This window comes from Rhinopithecus roxellana, chromosome 7 (genome assembly GCF_007565055.1).
Source record: "Rhinopithecus roxellana isolate Shanxi Qingling chromosome 7, ASM756505v1, whole genome shotgun sequence".
NCBI classification, from domain to species: domain Eukaryota; kingdom Metazoa; phylum Chordata; class Mammalia; order Primates; family Cercopithecidae; genus Rhinopithecus; species Rhinopithecus roxellana.
The window spans coordinates 150425619-150437972 of NC_044555.1; the positions used below are offsets into that span (position 1 = coordinate 150425619).

At 40.4% G+C, this 12354-nt stretch overlaps 1 protein-coding gene across 3 annotated transcripts; it reads right to left on the minus strand.

The window, feature by feature from the left end:
* Positions 1-978: 978 nt before the first annotated feature.
* TSPAN6 (tetraspanin 6) lies at positions 979-12354 on the minus strand. 3 transcript variants are annotated; one of them, XM_030934737.1, is made up of 9 exons: positions 12308-12354; positions 9140-9453; positions 7901-8089; positions 7519-7593; positions 6257-6355; positions 5731-5865; positions 4769-4852; positions 3013-3121; positions 979-2238 (listed from the first exon to the last, which is right to left on the minus strand). In XM_030934737.1, the coding sequence occupies exons 3-8, from the start codon at positions 7910-7912 to the stop codon at positions 3053-3055; spliced, it is 474 nt and encodes a 157-aa protein (XP_030790597.1). In that variant the 5' UTR covers positions 7913-8089; positions 9140-9453; positions 12308-12354; the 3' UTR covers positions 979-2238; positions 3013-3052. The 3 variants fall into 3 exon arrangements, with proteins under 3 accessions (XP_030790597.1, XP_030790598.1, XP_030790596.1); XM_030934738.1 differs by lacking the exon at positions 12308-12354 and adding an exon at positions 8538-8554 and having other exon boundaries at positions 9140-9346; XM_030934736.1 differs by lacking the exon at positions 12308-12354 and having other exon boundaries at positions 8955-9347.

Here is a 12354-nt window from a genome sequence, read left to right on the forward strand (position 1 = left end):
TTTTCCCTCTTTCTACATTATATATTTTAATTTTCTATAATTTTTCCTTTTTAATAATGAGGGAAACCTTTTTTTTTTTTTTTTTTTTTGAGATGGAGGTTCACTCTTGTCGCCCAGGCTGGAGTGCAGTGGCACGATCTTGGCTCCTTGCAACCTCTGCCTCCCAGATTCAAGTGACTCTACTGCCTGTCTCCCAAGTAGCTGGGATTACAGGTGCTCACCACCACACCCAGCTAATTTTTGCATTTTTAGTAGAGCTGGTGCCTTACCATGTTGGCCAGGCTGGTCTAGAACTCCTGACCTCAGGTGATCCACCCAGTTCAGCCTCTCCAAATGCTGGGATTACAGATGTGAGCCACCATGCCCAGCTGAGGGAAAACTTTTTTAAAAAATTCTAAATATAACTTTAAAACGTTCTTCAAAACCACTGCAGTGAAAAATATGTATTTGAAAATTGCTGATAATCCTTTAAATATTTGCTTCTTTAATCTCAGTAGCCAAAAATCTGATTTGCTGTACTTGAGTCACTATTTTTCAACTTAATTTTCTTATCACCTTATCTTATGTCAAAAGCCACACGTCAAATGTTCTAATGGAGAATATCCTTTTTCTGCAATAACTCCAAGCATTTTAAAACCCTTGCTCAAAATTCATGATTATTTAACTAGTAGTTTTTGCCCAGTTTTTTTTTCCAACTGTAACTAACTCCCCCTTACCATCAATTCAAGGACTGTGGCAATCAGACTAGATAGGTTCTACTAATGGATGTATAAAAAGACTCAAAACCAAAGAAATAATTCCCTGACTTCAACTCAAATTTTAGTAATTAGTATTTTCCTTATTTCCTTGTTATCCTGAAGATACAAGTTACATCCCTCCCTATACAACTTTTTAATGCAAACTATACAATCAAAAAAGTCTGATCTCTAGGAGAACACTAATCATATGGTATTTTATAACATGGAATATAATTTTTTCACAGGGAACAGTTTTAATATTTGCACTTTAAGATTTTTTTGTTTACATTAAGTTCTGGGATACATGTGCAGAATGTGCAGGTTTATTACATTGGTATACATGTGCCATGGTGGTTTGCTGTACCTATGGAAACAGTTTTTTAAACAAGAACATTAATTTTTTTAATACAGAGTTAAGGCCTGAGGCTTATATTTCACATCTAAAAACTGTACTCTGAGTAGAAATGCAGGGCTTAGCGTTCTCAGTGGAAAACAACAACCATCCCAGCACATTTTCTACAAGTTAATTTAAACACGATCTTTTTAGAGGAAAACAGTATTTATTGTATAAAAGAGTTATACTTATTAATCAAAGGCACAAATGAAAACTAAGACTTAAAGTTGACCATAATATTAACAAGTCATATCAACCTGGTACCAGCTAAATTTAACGAAGATAAGTTCCACTGAAATCCTAAGGAAAATACAATAATTCCGACACCATTTAATAATTAGAAACTTTCAAACAAGAGGGAAAGTATGAACATCATAATAAATGCCTCAATTTGGAGGCAAAGAAATGTAAGTTGTGTGCTGAAACCTGATGTATCACAGAACATCAGTAGTCCCTTACTGTTATCACCATCTGGCAACCTTGATGAGGGATGCCATCTATTGACTGACTGAAATTAAATCACACAATGTGACTCTCTGTCTCTCATCACAACAGAGAGTAATAAAACATTTGAACTTCTTGGTGCGAATTATACAATCAAACCAGATAACCTTGACTGGGAAGGAGCCAGTTCAGAGAGGTCAATTTTCTATCACACTACATCAATAGCAAAGTCAGAGGAATCAATTTTCCATCTTGTAACACTACATCAAAATAGCAAATTCACAGTGCCTTCCAAAGGCCCCCCACTAAGAAAAATAACAGTCAAGAGGAACACAGTATTACTTCATCTACAATTTACTAGCTCTTCCAGTGTTTCAAAGGGATACAGGGTTTCAACGATCTAACATGAATGGGACAGAAGGTGGACTTAGAACATAGCAAACACACATCTTGATTGAATCAGCCTATTGTGAGCACAAATCTTGATTGAATCAGCCTATTGCGAGCACAAATCTTGATTGAATCAGCCTATTGGTGTAGTTTTCGGTCTATATACATCTTGATTGAATCAACCTACTGGTGTAGTTTTTTGATCTATCAGTAAGTAGTGTCGTCAGTTCTCCAACCAGGCAATTTCTAATTCACGGGGGGAACCTAAATGTCCTAAAATTAAACAAAAACAGTTAATGTACTTGTTACCCAAATTTCAACATCCGTATTTGCTTACATACATTCTAATCTATTCCTGCTAATGAAGGCCTTCCTATGTGCTCCTAGTCAGTGGCTCAAGTAAAATGCAAAGTGTGCCCTAGGGATCAATTCAGTCAACAACAGTTCTCACAGTATTTTACCACTCAAATACTAATGCCGTTGAAACACACGTCTTCCCAAAATCTGGTTCCCTACTAGACCAGATGAGTTTACGATGAGCTTGAACGATAGCCCACCAAAAACATCTTTTTACCAAGAAAGCTGCACTCTCAACGACTGATGGACTGTGGTAAATGAAAACTATGAAAAGGACTAGAGAAAATGTCAATATTGGTGATGAGCAGAGTGCACCTGCCAGGGAACCTCACAAGTAAGGTCATTATTGGGATTCTTTGCTTCTCCTCTCTCTAGGCTGAAACACGTTAGAAAAGGGACCACTTATGATCTCCAGGCTAACATGTGTATGTAAATATATAAACCCACACGGGGACTCTTCTGTTGCATAAAAACAGAGAGCATGCATAGATAAGCTGTAGCTAAGTCATTACTTTCTGACCATGCCCTGTGTATAGAGACCTAACCTGCCTACACAGGGCTTACATAGCACCAGCTAGATTTAAATATACTACTAGACAAGACGTTCTTGGCAAACTTAGTCCATGTAGCATATACACAGGCTAGAATAAATATCAACACTACCAGAGCTGAGGACCAAAATGAACGCACCTTAAAAGGTAGAGAGGAATAGGCCCGCAGATACATTGGGTTACACTATCTCATACTGGTTATTTGTTATGGCACGAGAGAGGCAGTAGGCGAGAAAGATTCCAATCAGCTAGAAATAAAATAGGAACAAAATTAAATACATACACAAAACAGCTTGAAGACCTCAAACTATATTCCCCTCTCACTTGTAATTTGCCTATAAATTTTCTTCCTTGAGTTTTTCTAGAGTTATGTTTAATACTCTGCAGCATCTAGATCACATTCAAAGAATGTAAGTGAAGTTTTATTGCCACTATGACCCAGAATTTCACAACTCTCACCAAAGGAAAATCCAGCAAACTGTCACTCAAGGAAGATTCAGTCACAAGCTTTGGAGAAACTTTTCTTACTCTCATTTCCCAGAAAAAACAAAGACATGGTTTTCAGTAAGTATCTTAACAAGTGAAATCTCCATCAACGAGGGCAGAGATTTTCCTGGAAAGATCCAGAGCAGTGCTACAGTAATGAAAACATTCTAGAATCCCTGTACTGTCTGATATAGTAGGCAGCAGCCACATGGTTACTAAGTATTTCAAATCTCCAGGAAACTGAGGTTTTAATTTTATTTAATAACTTATAACAACTCAAAGGTGGCTAGTGGCTACTGCATTAGCATAGATTTAGATATAGCTTTGCTTGCTACTTTAAAAATATATCAAGACTAAACTTGAATTAGTCTTATTTCTAGTGTTTAATCTAAAAAAGAAAATCGTTCAGAGCCATAAAACAAACTTCATGCTACAGTGAAAAACACAACTTGAGAAACATAATTTGATCTACAACGTGGAATCAACCCAAAACAACTGGTGCATAATGAATATGGGGGTAGCATCATCTAAATTGTAATAGGTTGGAACTTGTATGCAACTCATCAGGCAGTTGCAGCCCAGGAAAGATCCTAATAACATTTTAGAATCTTGACTGACTGCAGAGAGAACCAAGGTTCCTATCTAATGTTTTGTTTCATGAACTATGATACTGGAAAGTTGCCATAACTAAGAGGGCACTGAGTCTTTCCACAGTTAACTGCTTTCAAAAGATATGTACTGCTGCAAGTTAATTCTCAATCTTTTTTTCTTCTTCTTTTTTTTTTTTTTATTATACTTTAAGTTCTGGGATACATGTGCAGAACGTGCAGGTTTGTTACATAGGTATACACGTGCCATGGTGGTTTGCTGCACCCATCAACTCATCATCTACATCAGGTATTTCTCCTAAAGTATTTTTATACTGTGACCAGTAACTGAGAGTTTTGTGAAAATGCGACTTCCCTAAAAATGTCCTCACTATCCAGGCCCCTGAAGCAAAAACTTTAAGCCTTAAAAGTGAAAATCTTGCTGCATGCAGTAGCTCATGCTTGTAATCCCAGCACTTTGGGAGGCCGAGGTGGGCGGATCACTTGAGGTCAGGTGTTCGAGATCAGCCTGGCCGACATGGTGAAACCCCATCTCTACTAAAAATACAAAAAAATTAGCCAGGCGTGGTGGCACACACCTGTAATTCTAGCTACTCAGGAGGCTGAGGTGGGAGGATTGCTTGAACCCAAGAAGTAGAGGTTGCAGGGAGCTGAGATGGCACCACTGCATTCCAGACTGGGCAACAGAGCAAGACTCCAACTCAAAAAAAAAAAAGTGAAAATCTTCTAGCTTACACCTACAAGAGGGATGAAATATTTCCTAAGGGATGAAATATTTCCTAAGTAACTACAAAGACTTACTTGGAAGCAAGCAACTCCAAAGGAAATTCCTGCAACGACTCCCATTTCTGACTCTATAATGGTCATTACCTTTATAAAACAACCCTAATGGGAGGAAAAAAGCAAAGATTAAATACAGTACCAGCAGCCTGTGCTTTTCTTTATGGTAATAAATACTTTGATCATATACCTCTGCAGGAAGATATATTTAGGGTAATAAATACTTTGATCATATACCTCTGCAGGAAGATATATTTAGGGTAATAAATACTTTGATCATATACCTCTGCAGAAAGATGTATGTATCAGAGCCTTTGATTTTCATTTTATTGAAATCTACTCTCTTCCATATGTTCTCAACAGAACAAATAATTATTCCCAACTATTTCCACCTTTTGGATTATATATTTAAAAGTGTTACTTCACTTGAACCCGGGAGTTCAAGGCTCCAGTGAACTATGATCACACCACTGCACTTCAGACTGGGTGACACAGAGAAACACTATCTTTAGAAAAAGTACTAAATAATAAATAAACAAAAAAGTGTTACTTGCTAGCTGTCTGAACTCAAGTCTTACCTGCCTTATTTCAGCTTATATTTAAAAGTTAAAAACTGGCCGGGCGCAGTGGTTCACGCCTGTAATCCCAGCACTTTGGGAGGCCAAGTCGGGCAGATCACGAGGTCAGGAGATCGAGACCACCCTGGCTAACACGGTGAAACCCCATCTCTACTAAAAAATACAAAAAATTAGCCAGGCGTGGTGGTGGGCGCCTGTAGTCCCAGCTACTCAGGAGGCTGAGGCAGGAGAACGGGGTGAACCCAGGAGGCAGAGCTTGCAGTCAGCCAAGATCGTGCCACTGCACTCCAGCCTGGGCGACAGAGCGAGACTCGGTCTCAAAAAAAAAATTAAAAACTGGGTCAATTTTGCATTCAGTTAAGTCCTCAAATATTGTCAAATAGAAAGTTTTAAAAGGCACCTTACTTCATTGTTTACTTTGTCTGCATCTCTCAGTGGAGTACAATCTTCACGTTTACAGCAACTCTTAGGAAATCCTTTTTCTGAGTAATAATTAGTATCTGTCCAATCTCTATAATCGGTGACACCACAACAATGTAACTGAAAAACCCAACAAAAGCATTTACAGTTCGTATTGCAACTTTGTAGTCAAACATTTAACCTAATATCCTCTATTGCAATTTGTGCTCAAAACATTTACTAATCTCAACGATCTCTCTCCTGAATTGATTCAAGAGATGAGCACTGGGTCCTTGATTAGCACCATGCATGACAGTTTTGTATTGGCTTTACTTTCCTGCTATAGTTGGTACTAACAGTAGCCGGACTATGATGTAAGCAGGGATGGAAGAGAACAGGTGCACATGTGAGGAAAATGAAATACGTCACACTTCTTTCCCCTACAAGTGGATAGCATCTAGGAGCCAGATTCTACTCTTTTCTCTGAGGCAGCAGGGAATGTGTTCCCCTCCAGGTGGTGGTTACCACTTACCGTACTTTGGATCTTGTCTACTGCATGGCTTCTATAATCTCCTGTAGAGTTATACTGCTTCAAAGCCTTCTCATAATTATTCTTAAAGCTGTTCTTAATCTATAGCAAAGAAACACAATGTCAGTAAGAAAATCCTCTAGAAAGTTCTTTTGGTTTCAGGTCAAGTAAGTTCTTGACTCTGACCAATGGTCATATCTTTGACAGCAGCAACATGTATGCTAATTAACTTCCATGGTACAATCCTGTCCTCTAAGGGATATAGGTTAGCTGAGGGGACTACTAAGCAAAACATTAAAATATATGATGAGAACCACTACAAGTTCAAAGTGCTGTGGGAATATGTATTTATCTGAGTGGCCATGCAGTACTGCTGTATTCTGCACCCTGCTAATCTTTTTCCACTTTAAACTGAGTACAAATTCGACGCCTATGGAATTTGTAAGCTACAAAACCTCACTTTGGGAGACTGTGCTACCACTTTATAAGAACTCTCATTGATGAGCCTTTGCTACTCACCGAATGATATTTGAACTACCCCAAGTTTACCTGATTTCTAATTCAATATTAAACTTTTTTTTTTTTTTTGAGATGGAATCTCACTCTGTCGCCCAGGCTGGTGTGCAGTGGCGCGATCTCAGCTCACTGCAAGCTCTGCCTCCTGGGTTCATGCCATTCTCCTGCCTCAGCCTCCCGAGTAGCTGGGACTACAGGCACCCACTACCATGCCCGGCTAATTTGTGTGTGTGTGTGTGTGTGTGTGTGTATTTTTAGTAGAGACAGGGTTTCACCATGTTAGCCAGCATGGTCTCAATCTCCTGACCTCGTGATCTGCCTGCCTTGGCCTCCCAAAGTGCTGGGATTACAGGCGTGAGCCACCACGCCTGGCCCAATATTAAACTTTTGATGATTTGCATTAAGTATATCTAATCTTTTCAAAATGCAAGGCATAAGAAGGTTATCAATTTTGTGCTTTGAATATTTTCCTATCAGTAAAGTTATAAATTGTACTATCTCTGTTTTAATAGGTACTTACACACAGAAAAATGACAGGAAATACAAGTAATTTTCTTCTGGTGACTGTCAGTCTTTACAATTTTCTAAATTTTCTTTTAAATTAGAAGTGAACCAGAATGTTTACAAGAAGGCCATTACTGTCAGCTACAGGTTTAAATACAGAGGTCTGACTCTTCTGTTTAAATAAATCCATTTTTATCTCTTAGAGGATAAATTTAACATGCTAAGCTTCCCTAATTCAGGCTTACCTCATGTCTGAAAACAAATCCTACGATGGCAGCGACCAGTTCGACCAAAAAAATGAGAGTCAGAAACATTGCATACTGCAGGATAAGAAAGAAAGTCCAAGTCAGCATAAATAAGATATAGCACAGCTGCAAAGGGAGTCAGAGAAAAAAAATAATCGTCGTCTTTTCAATTAGTTCATCATGTTTTCATTGAAAAGGGCAGGGAAAATAACAACATGTCTATTTTGAAAGTGGAAACTGGCAGCTGAACTGTTACTTAACAAGTTTTCATAAGGAACAGGAAAAATTATAAAGGGCCATGGCCAGTTCCAAGAAAGGAATCCTATAACATACAAAACTTTTCTAAAACCAAGAATCAATTCTAATGAAAACAAGGACTCACCAGTTTTAGCATCCACGCAGAAGCTCGGCAGGTAGCAAAACAACCAAAGGTGCCCAAAAGAATAATGACGGTACCAGTACCAATGAGCACGAAGGGGACATTGGTGGCCTTCTCATTTAAAAGAGAAAAGTAATTCTCCAGGCTCACCTTGCCCCAAATGCCAACTGCAAGAAGGATAACGCCAGTGATCTATGTGGGAATTCAGAGAATACAAACAGTTACGCACTGTGTACAGCAGCATCTTCAAAACACAAAGCATGAGGTATTTAAAGCACAATAGGTGTGATATGCTGGGATATGGCAGACAAGGGGGAAGAGTAGAAGGGGTTAGGAGCAGATCTGCACACAAGAGTAGGCCGTGGACAAGGTTTCTTATCAAAATTCTTAAAATTCATCTTTTTGTGTGTAAACACTAGCCCATGGCATATTTTACCCTAGGGATCAAAACTTCCTTAATTGTCTTACTCCAACCTTAGGAAGAAAACCTTGAAGGTGAAAAAAAAAAAAAGTGATTTTATGAATTCCAGAAACTTCCCCCGTCCTCTCCAGTTAGGGATGAGCACAGGGTACAAAGGAATGGTACACAAAAGCAAGCACAAGGATAGACTGGCGGGAGTGGAGGCATACCCATACTTACCTGCGAAACACTCCTCTCTTATGAAGCAGTGAAAAGAAAGACACTATTATGCAAGTGAGCCCTCAATGGGGCCGGGCAAGCCTTGCTTGCCTCTGCAAATGTCCAGGGTCACTGTCTGCGTGCTCTGGAGGCTTAACGCCCACCTCGCCTCCCGTATCGAACTCGAACGCTGGTACGTCTGGGTCCCAGCTCAGCCTGTCGGCTGCCTTCGTCCCGCACTCCGACCCCAGCGCCAGCGAGATGCCTGAGCTCTTTGCTCGAGGCCCAGTCACTGGTCGCCGGCGTCAGGGTCCCAGGCGCGATGGCCGCCCAAACCCCACCCCATCCCCGACCTGAGCTCCCGCCGCTCAGGGTCACACCCCCCCACACCTAAAAGCCCGGGATCCCCTGCCAGCCCCAGGCGCCTTCGTCTCTCACCCAGAAAATAAAAGTGTAGATTAGTAGGACGCTCTTGAAACAAGTAATGACTGGTTTAGTCTGCAGTCTCCGAGATGGGGACGCCATGACTAGCCCGAGACCCTGCACCACCGCACCGAGAGATCGGAACACAGAGAGCGAGACGCGGAGTCCCCGAGTCTTCCCGGAAACTGCCGAAAACTTACGAGCGTCCACAACTGAGAAGGGCCGGAAACACTGTACAATTTTCTAGAGGGTAAAGTACGGGAGGCTGTCCGGAAAGTGGCAACAATTTCCAAGCGCCCCCTGCCGAAGGTTACCGAAAACTATATACAAAGGTTCTAGTGTCGGAAATTTCATAGGTCTTCTAGTGGAGCTTTCTTCATTTTTTTTTTTCTATCCTGAGGAATCTTTCCCGCCCCCCCCACCCCTCCCCTCTCCTTATAACTTCACCATATTGTTTATATCACCAGCAGAGCCCGCAGCGCTCTGAGATTGGGCCTCCCTGGCCCCTGGTGCCCTAGAGAGAAGGAAAAGAATGAAGAGGTTAAAAGTGACCTAGGAAAATACATGGGAAAATACCCACAAGAAATATATTTGCAAAAAGAAAGCGGATTACAAAGCAATACATACAGTCACGTGTGCTTAGACAAAAACTGAAAGGAACAGTGAAATTTACCTCTGGTGGAATTAGGCTGATTTTTTTCTCACTTGTGTGCTTTTCGGTTTGTGAACATTGTTTTATGGGGTAGGAAGGGGAAATATGAATGAATTGAGGAAAATAATTACCACTTGTTGAAAGAATTTCTAAGCTAGGTATTAAAGATAATAATGACTTTTAGAATTTCCCTGTAGGACTTTGCAAAACCCCAGTATTCCTCTCCTCTTTTATCCCCTAAGTAATTGGAAAGTTGAGGGAAAGTATTTTTACATAATAGTGAAATGTAAGTTCAGCTATTCGCTGCAAACTTTTAAAAAGAGAGTGCTATGGAAATTTCATCCCTGGTGAGTGTGACCTCCTCTTAAATGTTAAAACAGAAAGGCACTGTATATTCCAGCCACCTGTTTTTTCCCAGCAAAACCCAGCTGATTACAGAGAGGTTAAAACCTAATGTTATGTATTGTGAACATATCGGTCTATGTTGTTACAGCACAGGAGGTGTGTTAAGGTCTGATTTCTCAACAAAAACGTCAGCTCTTTGAGGGCAAAGACTGAGTGTTAAGTGAGTATGTGTTATCTCTAGAGGAATGGGGTTAGAAGGCTGTATCAGTTCCCTATGCAATCCAACCCTTCATCACTGACACAAGCTTAATATCACAAGTGGCTATTTACTTTATTGCTGTTGCAAAAAGACCTGTATTTGTGGAGGAGAGATGAATACTCAGACTTTTCTACTTGAAACGTTGCTCTAAACATACATCTCAGGACCAGAACACAGGAAAGTTCCATTGACTTGGTCACACAGAGCTTCCCTGTGCTTCGAATATTGACCTAGGACCAGATCCTATAACATCTTGCCAGACGTCTGAGGTGCAAGGCAGCAACTATTGGAAAATTAATTATTGCACTGCCAGGCTTTATACTAAAATTTTTTACTAAAATTTGAAAGGCCTAATACACAAATACATGGAGAGAATGGGTAAATGATACATCTACATACACCTTCAAACACTTTGAGGTAAAGTCGTTAGGAAATAGCAGATATTCAACATGGTGGAGGGGGGTGTCTAAGTACATGCAAAGATTTCTCCCTAGGCTAAATGACCCCAACTGAGGGGTTCTTATACTAAAAACAAGGATCAAAGGAAGTCTTGATAACTTCTTGTCATCTTAAAGAGAAGTTTCTCTGAAATTTAGATTTGTACTATGTACTGGAAGGGATTTACAATGTGAGCCCAAGAGCAAAGAAATATATCTGTAGCTGAAGAAAAAACAAAATAGCAAAGCAAAAGCCACATCTTATTTCCAAGAATGTGTTGACTTTCCTCCTCTCCCTTCCTCTACCACTCACAACGCTGCTTTGTTTGAATAACACTCGGTGCCAAATTAAACCAAATGCTGACCTGGAAATTCATATTCCTATGGCCACAACACCTTGCACCATTGCCTCCTACTCTGCTACACCCACTTCCATCTCCCCACGCCCACCATGCCACCAAACCCAGAAATTCAATTTAGTTCAAACCTAGGCCTGGGTCTGGGTACAAACCCAGACCAAAGGGGCATCTAATCCCATTTAAGGCAATTTAAGAAGTATTTCCCCAGGCCATTCGATAAATGTATTCTTTAAAGTATTAATAATGACTGTGATAATGAGCATTGACTATATACCAACCACTATCGCTAAGAGCTTGATACACGTTACGTCATATGCACACATCACAAAAACCCTATTATGAGGTTGACACACTTAGCACCTTCATTTTACAGATGAAGAAACAGATTGAAAGAGGCTAGGTAAGCTGCCTAGGACTAAACCTGGGCAGCTTCTGTGTCTTTCATCAGAAATGGGGCCCACTTTGTGATGAAACATAGCTGCTCTTGTACACACAGCTGCCTCCTCTCAGAGTAACCTGAGTAAAGACTGCTGTTGCACAGACATTTAACCACAAACAAGGGCTCCTCGGAACCTCTGAAGCTTAAGAACCTCAATGATTGCCCCAATTCTGCCTTGCACTTGGGGTTTTTTGGTTGAGTTTGGCTTTTGCCTTCACTCCAATAGCCCAGTCACCTAGGAAGTAACCCTACCTGCCCCAGAGTGATAAGGCAGAGAGTTCAGTACTTTTTCTTGTTCAACCTCTTCATTTCTCCCTCTTTCTGAGCACAGAAACACAATTTGATGCCAACCACGTAGGAGAAAAAGGAAAATACTTTAAGTATTGTTACTGCTTGTTTTACATTGAACATTTAGTACTCTCCCTTCCCAATTAACTTCCTGTAACCTTCAAGATTAGGTGTAAATGTTTTTCATTGCTAGACAACAGGCAAGCGAAATGACATAAACAAGGGCTCACTGTTAAGTCAGACCTCCCTTGTGCCACCTCCAACCTCCCTCCATCCCTACCAAGCCCCTCATCCCAATACAATCTCAACTGATTTCCTACTGCTTTTCCAATGTGAATTTTCTGCTCCGTACCAGGTAAGTACGATCAACCCCCCAATAAACAAGTCCTATTTCCTAGTCCCTGCCCACCCTCTACTTTACTCATACTTTCTGCTTCTACTGAATATCCAGCTGAATCCCAACTCAGTAAAAAGCCCCTCCTCCCTCACCTCTTTCTCTAACACCGTAACTGTCTAAACTACACACTCACTTCCATTAACTCAGTGCTTTAGTCAATTACTGCAATATCTGCTTTGCATTTCTACTTACCTATTCTACATCCTGCCGTCTAGATGTTCAGAAACTACTGAAGAGCT

What these genes read in the sequence shown, in the direction of transcription:
- TSPAN6 (XM_030934736.1), bottom strand. Translation starts at nt 9,041, where the DNA reads ATGGCGTCCCCATCTCGGAGACTGCAGACTAAACCAGTCATTACTTGT. An exon ending in TAGACAAGATCCAAAGTACG is followed by an intron (nt 5,866 to 6,256) that starts GTAAGTGGTAAC and finishes TGGGTTTTTCAG; the next exon opens with TTACATTGTTGTGGTGTCAC. An exon ending in TTGGAGTTGCTTGCTTCCAA is followed by an intron (nt 3,122 to 4,768) that starts GTAAGTCTTTGT and finishes TTTTATTTCTAG; the next exon opens with CTGATTGGAATCTTTCTCGC.